The 17,824-nt window shown below is 46.8% G+C and overlaps 1 protein-coding gene across 1 annotated transcript in view; it reads right to left on the bottom strand.

Annotated features, from left to right (window-relative positions):
- mrc2 (mannose receptor, C type 2) overlaps window positions 1–17,824 on the bottom strand; it is a 40,653-nt gene that overhangs the window by 10,447 nt on the left and 12,382 nt on the right. Inside the window, exons 3-21 of the mRNA XM_062533039.1 lie at window positions 16,727–16,900; window positions 15,828–15,998; window positions 15,023–15,136; window positions 14,506–14,658; window positions 10,817–11,005; window positions 10,447–10,601; window positions 9,210–9,314; window positions 6,897–7,012; window positions 6,611–6,759; window positions 6,023–6,237; window positions 5,657–5,799; window positions 5,125–5,221; window positions 4,317–4,446; window positions 4,093–4,125; window positions 3,549–3,712; window positions 2,307–2,472; window positions 1,021–1,163; window positions 587–701; window positions 85–251 (exon numbers count right to left, since the gene is read on the bottom strand). Of these exons, the coding sequence (XP_062389023.1) occupies window positions 85–251; window positions 587–701; window positions 1,021–1,163; window positions 2,307–2,472; window positions 3,549–3,712; window positions 4,093–4,125; window positions 4,317–4,446; window positions 5,125–5,221; window positions 5,657–5,799; window positions 6,023–6,237; window positions 6,611–6,759; window positions 6,897–7,012; window positions 9,210–9,314; window positions 10,447–10,601; window positions 10,817–11,005; window positions 14,506–14,658; window positions 15,023–15,136; window positions 15,828–15,998; window positions 16,727–16,900 (2,699 nt within the window). The remainder of the gene's footprint in view (window positions 1–84; window positions 252–586; window positions 702–1,020; window positions 1,164–2,306; window positions 2,473–3,548; window positions 3,713–4,092; window positions 4,126–4,316; window positions 4,447–5,124; window positions 5,222–5,656; window positions 5,800–6,022; window positions 6,238–6,610; window positions 6,760–6,896; window positions 7,013–9,209; window positions 9,315–10,446; window positions 10,602–10,816; window positions 11,006–14,505; window positions 14,659–15,022; window positions 15,137–15,827; window positions 15,999–16,726; window positions 16,901–17,824) is intronic.

Here is a 17,824-nt window from a genome sequence, read left to right as displayed (position 1 = left end):
GACAGGTAGACAGAACAATCATCAGCTGGAGAAACAGACAGACAGACTGACAGACAGACAGACAGGTAGGCAGATAGGCAGTACCGGGCTCTTGTTGGTGTGTGTGCCGCTGTTGTCTTTGGGCTCCCCCGGGGCCCAGTTGGTGTAGCTGAGCAGGCCCGGCTCCTCCCAGCGGAACTGGGACTTGGGCTCGGAGTTGAGGCCCACCCACAGGTGGAAACTGGTGTTGGGCAGCATGGTGATCAAGAAGGCTGCACAGACAGAGAGGAACACAGTCAGAACAAGAGACATGGACTGAGTCAGAGAGAGAAGTGTGTGTATGGTGACAGCACACAAGTGATTCATATTGTAGGTGTAAGTATAGCTTTATGCTTTTGGATATCCTCGGTCTGTAAGTGTGTGTGTGTGTGTGTGTGTGTGTGTGTGTGTGTGTGTGTGTGTGTGTGTGTGTGTGTGTGTGTGTGTGTGTGTGTTTAAATGGGTGTGTTCCTAAGTAAGTGTGTGTATATTATGTGTGTAAACTATGTGGCGCTGAGTGGTGAGTTTATGTGCTTGTGTATGTGTACACTGATGTTGTCATCAGTACCTTGCTCCACATGGCTGGGCACAGTTGCCAGCTTGGCCCCCTGAGACTGGCAAATGGAGCTGGCAGCAGACCAGGTGGCGCGTCTAGAGTCGTCGTGCCCAAACACCTTGTAACACTGCAGAGTGGGACCAAGGGCAGGAGAAGCATAGCGGTCACTTGAGGGGACTGGCCTGGACTACATGATGAACATCACATTAGCATGCAGAAGGTTCTAGAAATCACTTGTCTGATACTCATAGGAGGTCAGAGAAGAGGTAGAGACCACAGAGAGATGTAAGAGATGTAAAAGATTAAGTAAATCAGGTTTAATGACTATTTCATTACTACTACTACTACTACTACTACTACAAGTGAGAAGGGTGTGCTGCTCTGAGTAGTTTTCAACAGAGACTGCAGCTGTGTCAGAGTAAATCATGGGGGTTGTAGTTCTTTACCTTGTGCAGGAAGGGGCTCCATCCATCCTGGCAGCCTGCAGACTGAGGGGGAAGGGCTGGGGTCGGAGGCACAGTGCCCGTCACGTTCACTCTCTTACAGACGTAGCGGTAGTTGGAGTGGCACTTCTGATCTGCCCATTCTCCTGGAGAATGACAGGAAAGACAGGAGCAGAGAAACAAGAAGAGGTCAACATGCTTTGTACTTCATTACAACAGTGTGTGTGTGTGTGTGTGTGTGTGTGTGTAGTAGTAGTAGTAGTAGTAGAACAAATCAACACTTGGATGGCTCAAAATTTTCTTCAGCTGAACAAAGAAAAAACTGAAGCAATTATATTTGGTAAAAATGAGGAAAGAATTAATGTTGCCACTCTCCTTGAACCAAAAGGATTGAAAGCAAAGGATACTGTTAAAAAATCTCGGTGTATTAATCGACAGTGATCTAAATGACCACATGACAATTATAACTAAATCAGCTTTTTATCACCTCAAAAATATTGCCAAACTGAGAGGGCTAATGTCAAAACATGACTTAGAAAAACTCATTCATGCATTTATCTCTAGCAGGGTTGATTACTGCAATGGGCTTTTCACAGGCCTTCCTAAAAAGACTATCAAACAGCTTCAGATGATTCAAAATGCAGCAGCTAGGGTTCTCACAAAAACAAAAAGAACTGAGCACATTACTCCAATTCTTAAATCTCTGCACTAGCTTCCAGTATGTCACAGAGTTGACTTTAAAGCACTACTAATCGTTTATAAATCAGTAAATGGAGCAGGACCTAAATACCTATCAGACATGTTTCAGCAGTACACACCTTCTCGTCCTCTGAGGTCTCAGGAGAAAAACCTCTTAGTAAAACCTGCTGTTAGAACTAAACATGGCGAAGCAGCTTTCTGATGACATTAAAAAGGCCCCAACTGCAGCCTGTTTTAAATCTAGACTTAAGACCAAATTGTTCTCAGATGCTTTCTGCTAATTGTCTCTTAATTATTCCATCACTGTCTCTTAATTATTCCATCTGGAGTCTTTTATGTTAATTATTCCTTATTGATTTGATCTTGGTTTATGCTTTGTTTTTATTTTCTATTATGATCTTTTTATTATTATTATTTTTTTTTTTATTACTATTACTCTTTGCCCATCTATGCTTTTATCTGCTATAATTACTGTTTGGTTTTTGTTTATGTAAAGCACATTGAATGACCTCTGTGTATGAAATGTGCTATACAGTATAAATAAACTTGACTTGACTTGACTTGACTAGTAGTAGATTGTGGCCTCTAACCTTCAGTGGCGGTCATGTACACACACTTCCTGTCTCGGCTGATGGCGAAGGGGCGGCCTGTGTCCCAGGAGACGTAGTTGAGCACCGAGTGGTCTGACCAGCGGAAGCGCCCGTCGTTCTCGTACGTGTGCAGCCCCAGCCACCAGTTCTCATTGTCCTTGGACTGCTACAGAGTGACAAGAGCAGAGGAGACTTCTACGTAACATCATAAAGTCAAGAACAATAGCAAAGCCTTAGCAGCCTGAAGCATTAGCTAAGGCTGAGCCTTCAGGTTGTGGAGCTAATGAAGCCCTGAGCGCACATGACTGCCATGGAAGTGTTACTCTATTTACTTTATATCAGTTCAGTTCCAGAGTGCTGTCCATTCACCTTCATTAATATCATCCCACAGTCCAAATACACAACAACAACAACAACAACAACAACAACAACAACAACAACAACAACGCAGACAGTGGACAGTGATCCCACGTGGGACTAACAAACATGCAAATCAAAAGCAAGTCCTATGGCTCCATCTAACCCCTCGGTCCCTGTTTGAGGCCTGAGGTGGACTCATTAGGAGCCTGTGGACTATGAGGAGGTCCTGTCTGTGATTATGGTGTTATGTGTACTGGTCTATGAGGAGGTCCTGTCTGTGATTATGGTGTTATGTGTACTGGTCTATGAGGAGGACCTGTCTGTGATTATGGTGTTATGTGTACTGGTCTATGAGGAGGTCCTGTCTGTGATTATGGTGTTATGTGTACTGGTCTATGAGGAGGTCCTGTCTGTGATTACATGTATGGTGCTATGTGTACTGGTCTATGAGGAGGTCCTGTCTGTGATTACATGTATGGTGCTATGTGTACTGGTCTATGAGGAGGTCCTGTCTGTGATTACATGTATGGTGCTATGTGTACTGGTCTATGAGGAGGTCCTGTCTGTGATTACATGTATGGTGCTATGTGTACTGGTCTATGAGGAGGTCCTGTCTGTGATTACGATGTTATGTTTACTGGTCTATGAGGAGGTCCTGTCTGTGATTACGGTGTTATGTGTACTGGTCTATGAGGAGGTCCTGTCTGTGATTACGATGTTATGTTTACTGGTCTATGAGGAGGTCCTGTCTGTGATTACGGTGTTATGTGTACTGGTCTATGAGGAGGTCCTGTCTGTGATTACGGTGTTATGTGTACTGGTCTGCACATGATGGGTCAAATATCTGTCTGTGGTGATGACCGCTGGATGACCGCTGCTCACCTTGCGCAGGACGTTCCTGAGGAACTCGTCCTCGGCGGCCGAGTGCACGGAGGCCAGCGAGGCCTCGGACCAGGAGCAGATCCTCTGGGCCTGCGCCCAGTTGGAGCGGTGCTCAGAGAACCGGTACTCGGCCTCCTCGAACGGCACCCAGTCCAGCCCCGAGTCTGGTGGAGGGCAGAGACCAGACTGAACGGTCACTTAATTCTAGCCACTGGGTAGTTGAAAGTCATACACCACACATTTTTCAGTCCTACCAAACATGATGACTAAACCTGGGGCTTCCAGCAGAGTTCACATCTTTGCAGAGCTGCGCCAAGGCAACATTTTACAGCGCTGAGACAACCAAACTGAGACTGCCTGGAGGTAAGAAGCTTTAATGATGTGTGACAATATACTGTAGATATGTGATCATTATATCATATACAGTATGTAAGGTGGGCATGAGATGTGATGGAACGGAGTGTGTCAGCTCCCACAAGCGTGTCTGCAAGTATATATCATCGTGTTTGTTTGTGCTTGAGTGGATGTAGCAGGACTAACAAACCTTCAGTTGCCTCTGGGATGGTCTCCTTCACTCCTGTAAACGAAAAACAGATAACACAGTTTACAAACACCTCCAGGGCATCAACACAAAACTTAACATGCACAAACACACACACATAAACTTGTACACGCACGCACGCACGCACGCACGCACGCACGCACGCACGCACGCACGCACACACACACACACACACCGCTCTGAGCATAAAAGGCACAGAAACACACCTTTGGGTATTTTGCAGATCCAGTCCAGCTCTGACTCACAGTGCATTGGCATCCAGTGGTTGGTGCCTAGATCCACCGCCACGCACTTGCGCATGGGAGAGTAATATCGGGCAAAGTTCTGATATATGTACTGAGAGAGAGGGGAAGAGAACATCAAAGGAAGGAAAGGAAAAAAGAAAACCAAACAAAATCAAAACGAAAAAACAAGAAACATTAAAACTCCTCTGATTTGCAACAAATGATTCCAGAGAGTTAGTCCAATAAACTGAATCAAAACAAAATTAATGTCCATGACTGTCACATTAGCAGCAAGCTTACTGCACTAATCGGCTCCAGTGATTGGACTAGATCAGAGGACCAAAGTTAGAGCCTTTGCCAGTTAGCACCCCAGTGGCCACTGTCATTTTTACTGTAAAATGTGCTCCCTTCCACCCACATCTTCACAAACAAGCCAATCACGTGCCTCGTTACTGATGGACTCAAAGTATGTCGTCTGTGTGGATTGGTGGATGACCTGGCAGTGTCCTGCTAGGATGATCAGCCAATCCACATGGATGGCATAATTAGTGGTCATCTATAACGAGGCATCAAACTGGCTTCGTTGTGAATCTGTGGGTGGATGCGAGCACATGTTGGGTGCCATGTTTAAAGATGGCAGCAGCCCAGTGAGGATATTCTGGGCTGAATTAGACAGACTAGCATCAGCCACTGAAATGAATAGGGGCGGTGGATCCTCACGCTCTCCAGCTCTATATAATGCCTCCATGGAGCAGACCTATGAGACGTTTGCTGTGATTGGCCCACTTACAGGGGTTCTGTCGCTCCACTTCCAGCTCTCGTTGTCCAGAGGGTTCTGCCGGTGAAGACCGATCCAGAACCAGTGCTGCTCGTGGTCCTCAGATTCACTGATCAAACACACAGGGTCATAGGTCAAGTTATTAGCCAATCAGAATATGAGGTAGGTATACGGTAGGTATACATGTATCTCTGGCTTCTAAACAACACAAGATATAAGTGCATAATACATTTATGATCATATGTACTGGAGTAATGAGGAGCAAATAACCTGTTATGCTGTTTTTTTTTAGCACTGTAGGTATATTCGTAAATGAGAAAGTGTTTTGTCATGTTCAAACATAAAGTATTAAATCTATCAAGCTGTTCATGTTCATAACATCCTTATGACATGACAACATTCAACAACAAGTTCATTTCTAATGTACTCTCTCACACACCAAACACATATACACACATACACACCCCCACATCCATATCCAACACACACACACACCCCCGCACACACACTATCCACCACAGCATACACACACACACACACTCACCCGAAGGTCTCGTGCAGGATCTGCTCAATGTAGGTCTCCTCCTCCGGTCCGCTCACGCTCAGTAGGTGCGCTCCATGGCCAGAGCAGAAGGTGTGAGCCTGTTGCCATGTCAACCGCTTATCCACATCACCTGAGTGAAACACCTGAGGGTGGCAGGGTGAAGATAGTTAGAGAGGAGGAGGGTTGAGGAGGGGATTCAGAGGGAGAGAGGGGGATGCAGGGAGGATAAGGAGGAAGAACGACAGAGAGAAGACAAGAAGACAGAAAGGGGAGAGATGAACAAGCATACACACAAACACACAAATACACCATCCGCACGCAAAGAGACAAACACGAACACACACACTCTCACTCGCCCTCTCTCACCTTGTAGCAGTGGGGCAGTGTGTTGGAGGATTTCCAGCCACTGGGGCAGCTGCCAGTCAGACTGGGGGTGGGGTGGGGGGCGGGGGGCGCAGGGCTGGGCACGGGGCTTTTATTTTGATGGCATATGAACTTCGCCTTCATCGTCCCACAATCCTTCACTTCCCATAGTCCTGTGGCATGACCCGTTGCCATGGCGACACAGCCTCCTTTTCGAGCTGTTAGGCAAATCATAGGAGAGAAAATTGCAGGTCTTATTATTATTACAATGTTCATGTCAGTGCTTTGACAAACAATTTTACAGTATTTACATGTAAAATTCACCTAAAGAATGCACAAGCACATACAGAAGTGCATACATAAGTACATTTATGTATTACTCTCTGTGTTACAGCTGCACCAGTCATGACTGGCAACAAAAACCCAACGAAGTAAAATTTGCAGATTTGTGTGTGTGTGTGCGTGTGTATGTGCGTGTGTCTGCGTGTGTGTGTGTGTGTGTGTGTGTGTGTGTGTGTGTGTGTGTGTGTGTGTGTGTGTGTGTGTGTGTGCATGTGCGTGTGCGTGTGTGTGTGCGTGTGTGTAACTCACAGGGCTGGTCTCTGTTCCAGTTGGTGTAGGAGACTGGCCCTCCTACCTCCCAGCGGTAGGCGCCAGTGTTGGCCTGGTCCTGCAGATCCATCCAGAAGTAGTCTCCAGAGCGGCCAAAGATCAGGCTGTTCACAAACGCCTGCTCAAACCTACACACACACACACACACACACACACACACACACACACACATGCTATTAATGAGTCATGCACATCCATACACAGTGTGCATGTACAGCATGCATTTGTGTGAATATACGGTACTGTACTGTACATGTTCTTGTACCTGTTGCTAATGGTCAACAGTGTGGCATCATTGCTGGCACATGTTTTCTTAGCCTCATCAAAAGGGACCTGCAGCTCTCCCACCCAAACACATGCAGGACTATGCCAGTGCCAACCCTAGGAGCGAGGGAGAGAGAGAGAGAGAGAGAGAGAGAGAGAGAGAGAGAAAGAGAGCAAAAACAGGTTAATTTGGTCCTTTATACACTCATGAATTTATACAATGCAACTGTAGAAACTATTTACAAGTGAAATAGTATTTTACACAAACCAAACATTCTACGCCAAGGCCAAGTGTTTGAAAAACCACAAACATATACTGATTCAAATGCACACACACACACACACACACACACACACACACACACACACACACACACACACACACACACACACACACACACACACACACACACTAAAACATTCACAGTGTCATCACATTGGTTTGTTGATATACTCAAGCTGTGCATTTAGCTCTCAAGAGGCCAATCGCTGGCGCCTGCTTGCATCTCTCTCTCTCTCTATGTGTGTGTGTGTGTGTGCGTGTGTGAGAGAGTGAAGGAGAGTGAAAGGCGGAAAGAGAGGGAGTATGCAATGACACAGAATCTGAGAGAAAACAGCATTTTGTGTGTGCTTGTTGGTATATAACCTTGGAATAATCTATCTGTGTGTGTGTGTGTGTGTGTGTGTGTGTGTGTGTGTGTGTGTGTGTGTGTCGCTGTGTTTTTCTCCGACCTCAGGCTCCAGCACATTAGGTCTTGGCAGGAGAAGAGAAACCTCAAAGCTTTCCAGCTGCCTGACTGTGCTCCACTCTGCAGTGTGTGTCATCATCAGTAGGGGACAGATGTGTCCTCTCTCTCTCTCTCCCTCTCTCCCTCCCTCCCTCTCTCTCTCTCTCTCTCTCTCTCTCTCTCTCTCTCTCTCTCATACTGATCTCATCAAGGACCCTGAGTTCAAAACACTACTCTGTTTCAGACGAGAGGTCCTTCAGACAGGTACTCCAACCACTGAATACACATGCAAATGCACACACACACACACACACACACACACACACACACACACCTGCTTGCTTGCACAAGGCACACACTCCTGAACATAAAATGTAGAGACATCCAGCTCATCTCAATGTCTCACACATCTGCTAAACCCATTTGACCTCATTCCTGTGTGTGTGTGGGGCGGGGGGGGGGGGGGGGGGTCTTTTGGTGATGGTGGACATTTTCCAGACAAAGGCATCCATGGTGTCAAGGTATGATTAACTTGAAAATGTTTGGGCAACTTCATCCTGATAGTGTGTGTGTGTGTGTGTGTGTGAGTGTGTGTGTGTGTGTGTGTGTGTGTGTGTGTGTGTGTGTGTGTGTGTGTGTGTGTGTGTGTGGATTATCTTTGTCAGAAAGTTGGATTGACCTTTGTGACTTACAAAGCTCTAGAATCAAAACATATTGAGGAAAAGAGAGTGATGATAAAATAGGTGAGAATGAAAGAAAGAGGAAGAGGGAATGAAACAGAAAAAAGTGAAGAAAAAAGTAGGGAATGGGGGTGGAGGGTGGGCGGGTTTCTCAAATATTTACAATGTGCATTTGGCATGCTGCTGATAGTCACCATCTGGCCTTAGAGCTGCATGACAGCAGTAGCACTCAATAGGGCCTTTATATGCAGACAGAGAGAGAGAGAAAGGGAGAGAGAGAGGGAGAGAGAGAGAAGGAGAGGGAGAGAGAGAGGGAGAGGAGGAGAGAAAAAAGGGATGAATGAAAAGAGAAGAGGGTTGAGAGAAAAGGCGTGAAAGAGAAAGAGAAGGAAAGAGCGTGATGAGATATGTATCCATTGAGAGTGTGAGAACTTTTCTCCACAAAGTGAAGTTTGGATAAAAGATGATGGATGAGAAGGAGGGGGAGTGGGAGGGGGAGGGCTCCAGCGATGCCTGCAGAGTGACTGCACAGTCGGCCCGTCACATGGGAGCCTGCTTGCAGCTGTTGATGCTGCTGATTGGCAGATCTCCAGGCATGTTTGGCATGTCACTTCCGGTATATCAGTTCACTGGTGGTGTTGCTGATCTGCTCTGTCATTTCCTGTTAGTACCTGAACCTGTTGCCATGCCAGTGGCACTCAGAGACATAATGCTCAGTGTGCAGGTGGAATGTGAGACAGAACCATGGAGCAGATGTAATGAGGGCATTACTATGGACAAATTAGGATGACCAGGGAGAGGGAGAGGTCAAAGGTAGGGTCAGTGAAAGACAGAGAGAGAGATAGGTAGATAGAAAGAGAGAGAGAGAGAGAGAGAGAGAGGCTGGTGTGGTGTGGGTGCTCATACCTGTTTACAGCCATGCTCCTTCTTCTTGTCATCCACCTTCTGTCCAGGCTTCTTACAGATGAAGGGCCAGGTGTGATTACAGGGACTGTCATCCCAGCGGCCCTCCTGTACACACACACACACAAAACAAATAGTGTTTTAATGATACTATTCTCTTTCCTGTAGTTCCTCACTCTCCTCCTGTATCCTCCAGTGGGAGACGGTGCCAAGTAGAGCAGCTCACTCACACAGGGGGGGTTAAGAGCCCCTCCTCCCCCTTCTCCTCCTCCTCCCCCTCCACCTCCTCCTCCTCCTCCTCCTCTTGTCTATATGAGCCCAACAGCTGCTTCTCTTCACCTGTCGGCTGGCTGCTACCGAAGCTGGCTGACCTCCACAAGCCCCCTCCACTCCAGAGGTGCCCCCCGCCACACACACACACACACACACACACACACACACACAATCCCCTCCAGAAGTCCCCTTAACCACTCTTACGCTGCAGAACATGGGAGGGGGGGCCCCGTGGTGGAACCGTCCTGAGACCTCACTCGCCCACCCTTGAGCACACACACGATGATGAGGTACAGTAGACCTGGCCCTGTGTGTTGGAATCAGTCATTTAGCACAACTACAAACCCCTCATCCTGCCTTACTGCCTAGTTAAGAACAACACACAACACAAGATGGGATTGTTGTGAACTACTTTTGCAAATATCTAACTTGGGGTGCACTGCTTAACGTTAGTTCTGCTGAAACCCAAGCAGCCGATCCTGATCAGTGACCGCTGTGCAGGCCAGGGGAGAGGCCAGCTGCCCCTCATGTGCTCTGGAATGTTTGAACAGAGAGACAGAGAGAGAGAGAGAGAGAGAGAGAGAGAGAGGATGTGAAACAAAGAGAGGCAGCAAGAGGGGGTACAGAGAGAAAAAGAGGGAGAGAGGGAGGCAGAGAGAGAGAAAGAAAAAGAGAGCGAGAAATGAGAGAGAGAGAGAATGAGAGAGAAAGATATGTGGGGCTGAGGCTGGGATGCAAACTCAGCTGTCTGTCGGACATTTGTCACTGGACACCCACAATACACTGCCCCACCTCCTCCATGCTATGGACACACAACTCTGCTCATCAACACACAACACAACGCAACTGAACTACTTCTCCATGAGTGACACTCTTCAGCCCAATCCTGAGCCCATATTCTCGGGGTGAGGTCAAAGGTGAACAGAGAACTGGGTCTGTGGTGAGCGAGAGGTCGAAGGTCACTCACAGGGCCCCAGAGGGTGACGCAGTCCTCCGGGGTGTTGTGGAAGTTGTTGGGCTCAAACGGATGCCAGTGGGTGAAGATGACCGGCGTGCGGTCCGTCCACTCGAAGTTCATCTGCATGCCCTGGTCATGGAGGCCCAGCCAGAGCTCGTCCACCTCTGAGGAAGAGCACAGAGAGAGGGAGATGGATGTGTGTGTATGACTGCGTGCATGTGCTGACAAATACATGTCTCCGCATACAGTAAGTATCAAGGTAAAGAATACCTTTAGTGTATATGTGTGTTTGAGAGGGTGAAATACCATTCTCTGAGTTACAGTAATAATGATTGAATGATGTGTGTGACTGTGTGTGTGTGTGTGTGTATGCATGTACCTTTCCTCATGTGGACGATAAACTCCAGCTCTGGGAGTGTGTGGATGCTGACCAGGTTGGCCTCCGTCTTCTGGCAGATGGTCTGAGCCGAGTGCCAGTCCTGCTTGTCCCGGTTCATCCTGTAGCAGCCCGCCTGGAAGGACTCCCAGCCCAGCTCACACGTGTACTCCTCATCGTCTGACCAGGAGTCTGGACACACACACACACACACACGTACACACACACATGCACACACACATGCAAATATAATGGGCACATGCACACAGACACACACAAGAGACGTTCCATAAATACTTAAACACAAGAACAGACATCTACAACAAAGCCTGTGTTAAGACAACCTTGAACTTGAAGGGTACAGCTTTCATCCTCTGAAGTGAATGGCAGCCTACCCTGCTGTAAGACAGCAAATACAGAGTCTTCTGCCTCCCTACGCCGTTACAAACAAAGCTACAGTTACCACACAGACTGTAATCATAAGTCATTATAGCTTGAAACTTGAGACTTTATATCAACTTAAGAGCTTCTTTGGACGCAGTCAAGTCAAGTCCTCGGAAAACTTTAGCAATTTTCTGATGCAGCAACATTAATGCCATTTATTTAGATTTAATGCTGGATTGTGTGGTGCTGACATTATTTATTTACTGTAATCTGATGCTCTTGAATTTGTGAAACAAACTGCAAGGTGCCCTGTTCTGTTAATGGCTTCAATCTTAGTCCTTGAGCCAGAGGGGTTGGTCGATACCATCTGAGGGGAATAAGTCTCATAGTGATTTTTGGCAAGGTGTTCCACCCTTAAGTTAGAAAATAAGCATCGCATTGGTAGTAGCTTTTTGTGTGTTATCACCCTAATAATGCCTATTATACACTTATGCAGGGATATAATACAGGTGAATAGGCTAACGATCTTAACTTATAGATATCCCGGCCACAAATCTTCCATAGCTGATTATTTACACTATGTCAATAATTGTTTGCATAGGACATTTTCTGAAATATTATATCATATCGTGAGTGAAATGCTATTCCTGAAATGCTGTATTTTTTAGAATGTGTTCAGACATTTGCATATAAAAGTATAACTGGAAACTTTAGTGTTTGTATTGTAAGTACAATTGAAGTGGAGATTGCTGTTTTCTTAGTTGTGAAAATGAACTACTCAGGCCGACTATAGTGTGGAGACTCAGACACTGCTAATTGGCACAAGGTTTTTCACAGTACCAACACATGCTGCCAGGTACCATCGAACTCAAACATAACTGTTACAGTAATACAAAGAACATTAAAAGTGATACTGTTACTAGAAGGGACCTGCTTTTTCAAATTAAGCCATAACTCCTATGAAATTCAAATGTTGGGATGCTTCACCCTTATCCTGTCACAGATATTTTTTTTATCAAGACCCCACGAAAGTATTTACTCTTCTCAAATATGGAGTTATAGCATTTTAGAAAAGAGCTCTTCATTTAGTATTGTGTAAAAAGGGTAAAAATATGATATGTCATATTTAGCCTTATTTTGTTGTCAGCTCTTATCTGCATTGTAGAAATATACTTTTACAGTTATGCAGCGATTATATCATTCTATATGTCACTATGTGATGTCTAGCTTTTTACAGTGTGTGTGTGTGTGTGTGTGTGTGTGTGTGTGTGTGTGTGTGTGTGTGTGTGTGTGTGTGTGTGTGTGTGTGTGTGTGTGTGTGTGTGTGTGTGCGTGTCTGTGTGTCTGTGTGTCTGTGTGTCTGTGTGTATGTATGTGCCAGTGAGTGTGTGTGCGTATGTACAGGAGCATCTCAGAAAATTAGAATATCATGGAAAATTCATTTCCCTACACAGACTGAGAGATTAAAAAAGGAAACAGTTGCCTGTGATCAACTATGAAAGCTCTGGGTCAGAGAATTTGAAGAAAACGGGTGTCTTTATGACATCATCACCTAGTGATTATGACATCTTCATCATGGCCACCTTTTGTCAGAAAACTGGCAAGATTCCATCATTCCAATTCTACTGTACTTCGGTGTGACTGCTTCTAGCATTGTTTGAGACGTGTATCGAAATTTAGGGTTTTTTTACCTTATAGTTTAAGTGAAATTATGGACTGTCAACTAAGCATGAGCTGGCCCCCGTGTAAACGCAGATGTGGCGTTTTTACGACGATGACCCCAGACCTGAGAATTGACACTGAGGAGCCAATGGACTGGCAGCCCAGCACGGCTTGGTCTCAGTGGGGCGCGGCCTCCGACTTGACCCTGGACTTGGAGGAGCCAATGGAGTGGGAGGACAGCGAGACCCAGCCCTGCATAGCCACCACACAGGCAGGCTGGGGGGTCGAAGAGATGATCAAGGCCTTTGAACACCTGGTCATCGGATAAAGACCTCCAACCCATCACCATCACCCACTGTCCTCAGGAGCCTGATGTACCATCCCCTCATATGAAGCCACCCAGGCTTGCTTCCAGAAGAGGCCTTCAAGATCATCAGCCGAACTCCATCATCTTTGAGGACACCAGAGCCCACCCTAGGCTGCATTGACCTCAGGGGTAGCCAGCCATCCTTCACCTAAGTGGCATCATTAACCTCAGAAACTTCATCAGCAGCACCTGAGTCCACCCTGTGCCTTCAATTCAAAAGGCTTGCTCACTTAGGCTTAATAAGAAGAAATGTAAATGATAACATATCTATAATTTTATAATAAAATTCATGGACTTCAAATATAATGCCTTTTCATTTGTTTTCATTTTCTTGTTTCACTTGTTCAAATTGCACTAGCAATAGCGGCGGTCATAATAATCAGCTGTGGAAGTTTTGTGGGGATATCTATTAGTTAAAAATGTTAGCCTATTCACCTGCAAGATAACCCTCCATAGACATAGTGGACATACAGAGGCTGATAAAACACAAACTGTTAACCCCAAATCCAATTCTATCACATATGTTGTAATTCTAGGGTGGTATTGTCAAAAATCACTATGAGACTCATTCCCCTTGAATGGTTCCAACTGACCAAAATGAGATGGTCTGGCTCAAGCACTATCTGAGCTGACCTTATGAAAAGAGTCTTGCTAAAGTTGACCTTCTCATGTAAAACATGTCTTACATAAAGCAGCTCCATCAGTAAGAATCATGTCAAGGTCACATAACCTCATCAGACAGCCAAGATAAGGATTACATGGGGGTCAGACAGACACCGGACAGCACACCCACTCAGCATAACGCAGCAGCTAACAGATGGGCCGAGGGAGAGGGGGTCAGGGGGTGGGGGGGGCAGCAGGGTGATGGGACAACTGCACTGTGTGTTGATGCATGTCCAACTGCACTGACCCACTGGAGATGTCAAGCATAGCACATAGCACAGGAATGCTTGGGGGATGATGTGAATATTCTAGCATGTGCTAAACTTACATCAGTTCAGTTGTAATGTGTATACAGCGTGTGTGTGTGTGTGCATGTGTTCGTGTGTGCATGTGTGTGTGTGTGTGTGTGTCTGTGTGTGTGTGTGTGTGTGTCTGTCTGTGTGTGTGTGTGTGTGTGTGTGTGTGTGTGTGTGTGTGTGCCTGTGTGTATGTGTGTGTGTGTATGTGTGTGTGTGTGTGTGTGTGTGTGTGTGTGTGTGTGTGTGTGTGTGTGCGCATGTGTGCGTGTGCATGAGTGTGTGTGTGTGTGCATGTGTGCCATGCATATGCCTCTGACCCGTGGTGAAGGGGTCCAGGGTGGCGTTGGGTCTCTTCTTGCACACGTAAGGCAGAGCGATGGAACAGTCGCGGTTCTGCCAGCGGCCAGACGTCTCTGTGCGGATCACGGCGCAGTTCTCCACGTCGTCCTCACTCTGCATGTTGGGCTGGTCTGAGATCAGTGGAGCCACACACAGGAGAATTAAACCACCATCCAAACGCTGCAAAACTCCACACAATACTTTAATGAACACAAAGCATTCCTGAGCACTCGAGTCGTCTTTGGCTTGTGTCCACTGAAGAGCTCTTTAATTGCTGTGCAGATTTATGGGATTACATCCTTCTCCTCCCTGGAGAACCGTTTTCTGGGAGAGCTCATTTGGAAATTTGAATAATTTAAATGCTTTATCCACTGCTTATGATTTGCCAAAAAGCACCATAAGATAGTGAGTGACTGAAGTGATTGGCTGGCTGAAGGAGGAGGGGGGGGGGGTGTGGTCCGTCTGAAGGGGAGGAAGAGGGGTGTGGTCTCTTGCCTTGCTCCCAGTTGAGGTACTTCAGAGGGGCGGAGTCAGCCCACTGCCAGCCTCCATTCAGGTCCAGGTCATTCAGCCCCATCCACAGGGAGGCACTGTAGCCATTTAGCAGACCTGTACACACACACACACACACACACACACACACACACACACAAAAACGACTCACAGAGAGAGAGAGAGAGAAAGAGAGAGAAAGAGAGAGAGAGAGAGAGAGAGAGAGAGAGCGATGTAAACAATAAATAACATAACAAACAGACCAAAATAACGTAGCATATTAACTAAAAATAACAAGCATTGAAAAAAATCCCACGAGTATCTAAACAGCCCTAACACACAGACAGATATAACCACATTAATGTACCCATCTGAACTAATTCATCCATTCAAATCACACATGAATGAGACTCACTCAACTGTTACTGTCCTCATGAAACACAACGTGCTTGTCCCTCTCCAGAGTGAGCCAGGCCTCGTGCTGCTGCAGGAGTACTACTGTAGTGTCCAGCAGGAGGACAGTGTCTCTCTCACACTGACCTCAAATGACCCCAATCAACTAGCGCATGTCCTTTATCTCCTCACCATGACCATAGGTCTAGTCACTCTCTCCAAACTCCCTCCCTCCCTCCCTCTCGCTTCACCTCTTTCTCTCTCATCTCTTTCTTTCTCTATCTATCTCTTTGCTCTTCCTCTCTCCCTCCCTCCCTCCCTCCCTCTCGCTTCATCTCTTTCTCTCTCATCTTCTTTCTCTATCTATCTCTCAGTGCTCCCCCTCTCCCTCCCTCCCTCCCCCTCCCTCTCTCACCGTTGATGTAGCCCTGCTCCTCCACCTTGGTGATGCTGAGCAGGTCTGCTCCCTGCTGCTGGCAGCTGATGCGGGCCTCGCTCCAGGACAGCGTGGAGTGGACGTTGAACTGGTAGCAGTTGTGTCCGTTTCCCAGCGAGTCCGTGTCCCAGAACGTCTCGCAGTCGTGACCTGCAGCGGGGACGCCCGCAGGGAGGGGACAGAGAGACGGACAACAGATCGGTCACTCAGCAGGACGCAGACGGGCAGAGACCAGCTGTTTTGATGTGCTGCTGCTCCACTTTAGTGTGCCTGCAGATTGGTAGTGACTGTAGTTGCATAAATACGAGAATAAAATCTGTGCATATTCCCTTCCTCATCATAGCACTCTCGCTATGTCCATCCCCCTGTGCTGCTTAACTCTTTCGATACACAGAGACACACCTGTATACATTATACAGCATAAGGAAAACACACATCCATATGAGGTGATGGTGCACAGGTGGAGGTGGCTGACAAATGACACTCTGAGATAGATAGGAAGAGGTACACCAGGAGGGGGATGGACCTTCTGTTTGACCTGCAGCTGTTTCTCTTAGCTTGAGTGCAGAACTACACCCATTGTAGTACCATAAATATCATGATCTTCTAGAAAACAAAAAAGAACTGGTGGTTCGCTGGACTTAAACAGAGAAGGACTAGTCCTAGGCTAGTACTAGTTCCTACTTCATCATGGCACCCTCCCTATGTACAGTATGCCCATGTTGTTCTGTAGATGCACACAGACAGCTCTGTATTGTATGGCATGCTTTGCTAGTTTAAAGACAGAGAGGTGAGCTGCAGGAGACAGCTGCTGTGCTGAGCTGTGCTGACGTCACAGAGTGCCCACGGCGGTGCCCTTGGCGGGCCAACCCACTCACTCTTGACGGGGCAGAAGCCCCAGCGCTCGTCCTTGCCGTAGTCGAAGGTGGTGGCGCACCACAGGTGACCGTCCTCCCGGCCCACGCTGGTGCAGCTGTGGAACCACTGGCCATCGTACAGGAAGGGCAGGAAGCACGGCCGGCCATGAGAGTTCCCCTGAATGGTGTAGATCTCTGTGGAGGGGGGGGAGGAGCGGGAAGAGGAGAGGGAGAGAGAGGGAGACAGAGAGAGAGGGAGAGAGAGGAGAAGAAAGAGACGGAGGGAGACAGAGGGAGAAGAGGAGAGAGAGAGAGGGAGAGAGAGGGAGAGAGAGGGAGAGAGAGAAAGGGAGACAGAAGGAGAGGAGGAGAGACAGAGACAGAGGGAGAAGAGAGAGAGAGAGAGAGTTATTATTGGATCCACTTTTCTGTGATCAGGTATCCAGTTGATGAGGCTAACATTTACTTGGTCGTCATAGTGATTACATCTCTCTAATTGAACTTTTACTTCAATCATTTGAATGATTTACTTGCTCATCTGATTGCAACCTTTGTTGCGACATGAATCGTTGCCACCTCGAGAAAGCTTTTGGACTTGAGACCACAGTGAGTAGGACAGGAGAGGCAAATAAATGGCATGATACAAAAAGACAAGAGGCAAGGGTTAAACCTCAAAGTCCCATGGTGCTTTGTGTTTTGTTATTTCCAAGAGAGAAAAACGCACTGTAGAAATGCAGGCACATCCAACACAGACATACACACATATCAAACACTGTGTGAAAAATGGCAGAATAAATCAAACAGGCTTCATAAAGATGCCTGGAGCTGTAGTTTGTGTACTAAAGAATGATCCAGAAAGGAGAGCAGCTGGGGAGAGCACAGCCCCTACAGTGCAATACTTAAGAATACCATGCATGGCTTAGGGACCAGCTGGGGGGCGTTTGGGGGAGTGGGAGAGTGCATACCAACAGCTCTCAACTAACGTCTGTTTGGAGGCTGTCCTCAGGTCAGCCTTTTTGGACAGGGTAGGAAAATGGATAAATAAACTATAATCCAATACACAGAAGATAAACAAATATAGGTCATAAGTTGGAATTATCCTGAAGAAAGATCACTTCA

The sequence above is a fragment of the Sardina pilchardus genome, chromosome 3 (genome assembly GCF_963854185.1).
Source record: "Sardina pilchardus chromosome 3, fSarPil1.1, whole genome shotgun sequence".
Lineage (NCBI taxonomy): Eukaryota > Metazoa > Chordata > Actinopteri > Clupeiformes > Clupeidae > Sardina > Sardina pilchardus.
Note: the sequence above shows the minus strand (reverse complement) of the source record. Positions and strands in the feature narration are given on the sequence as shown.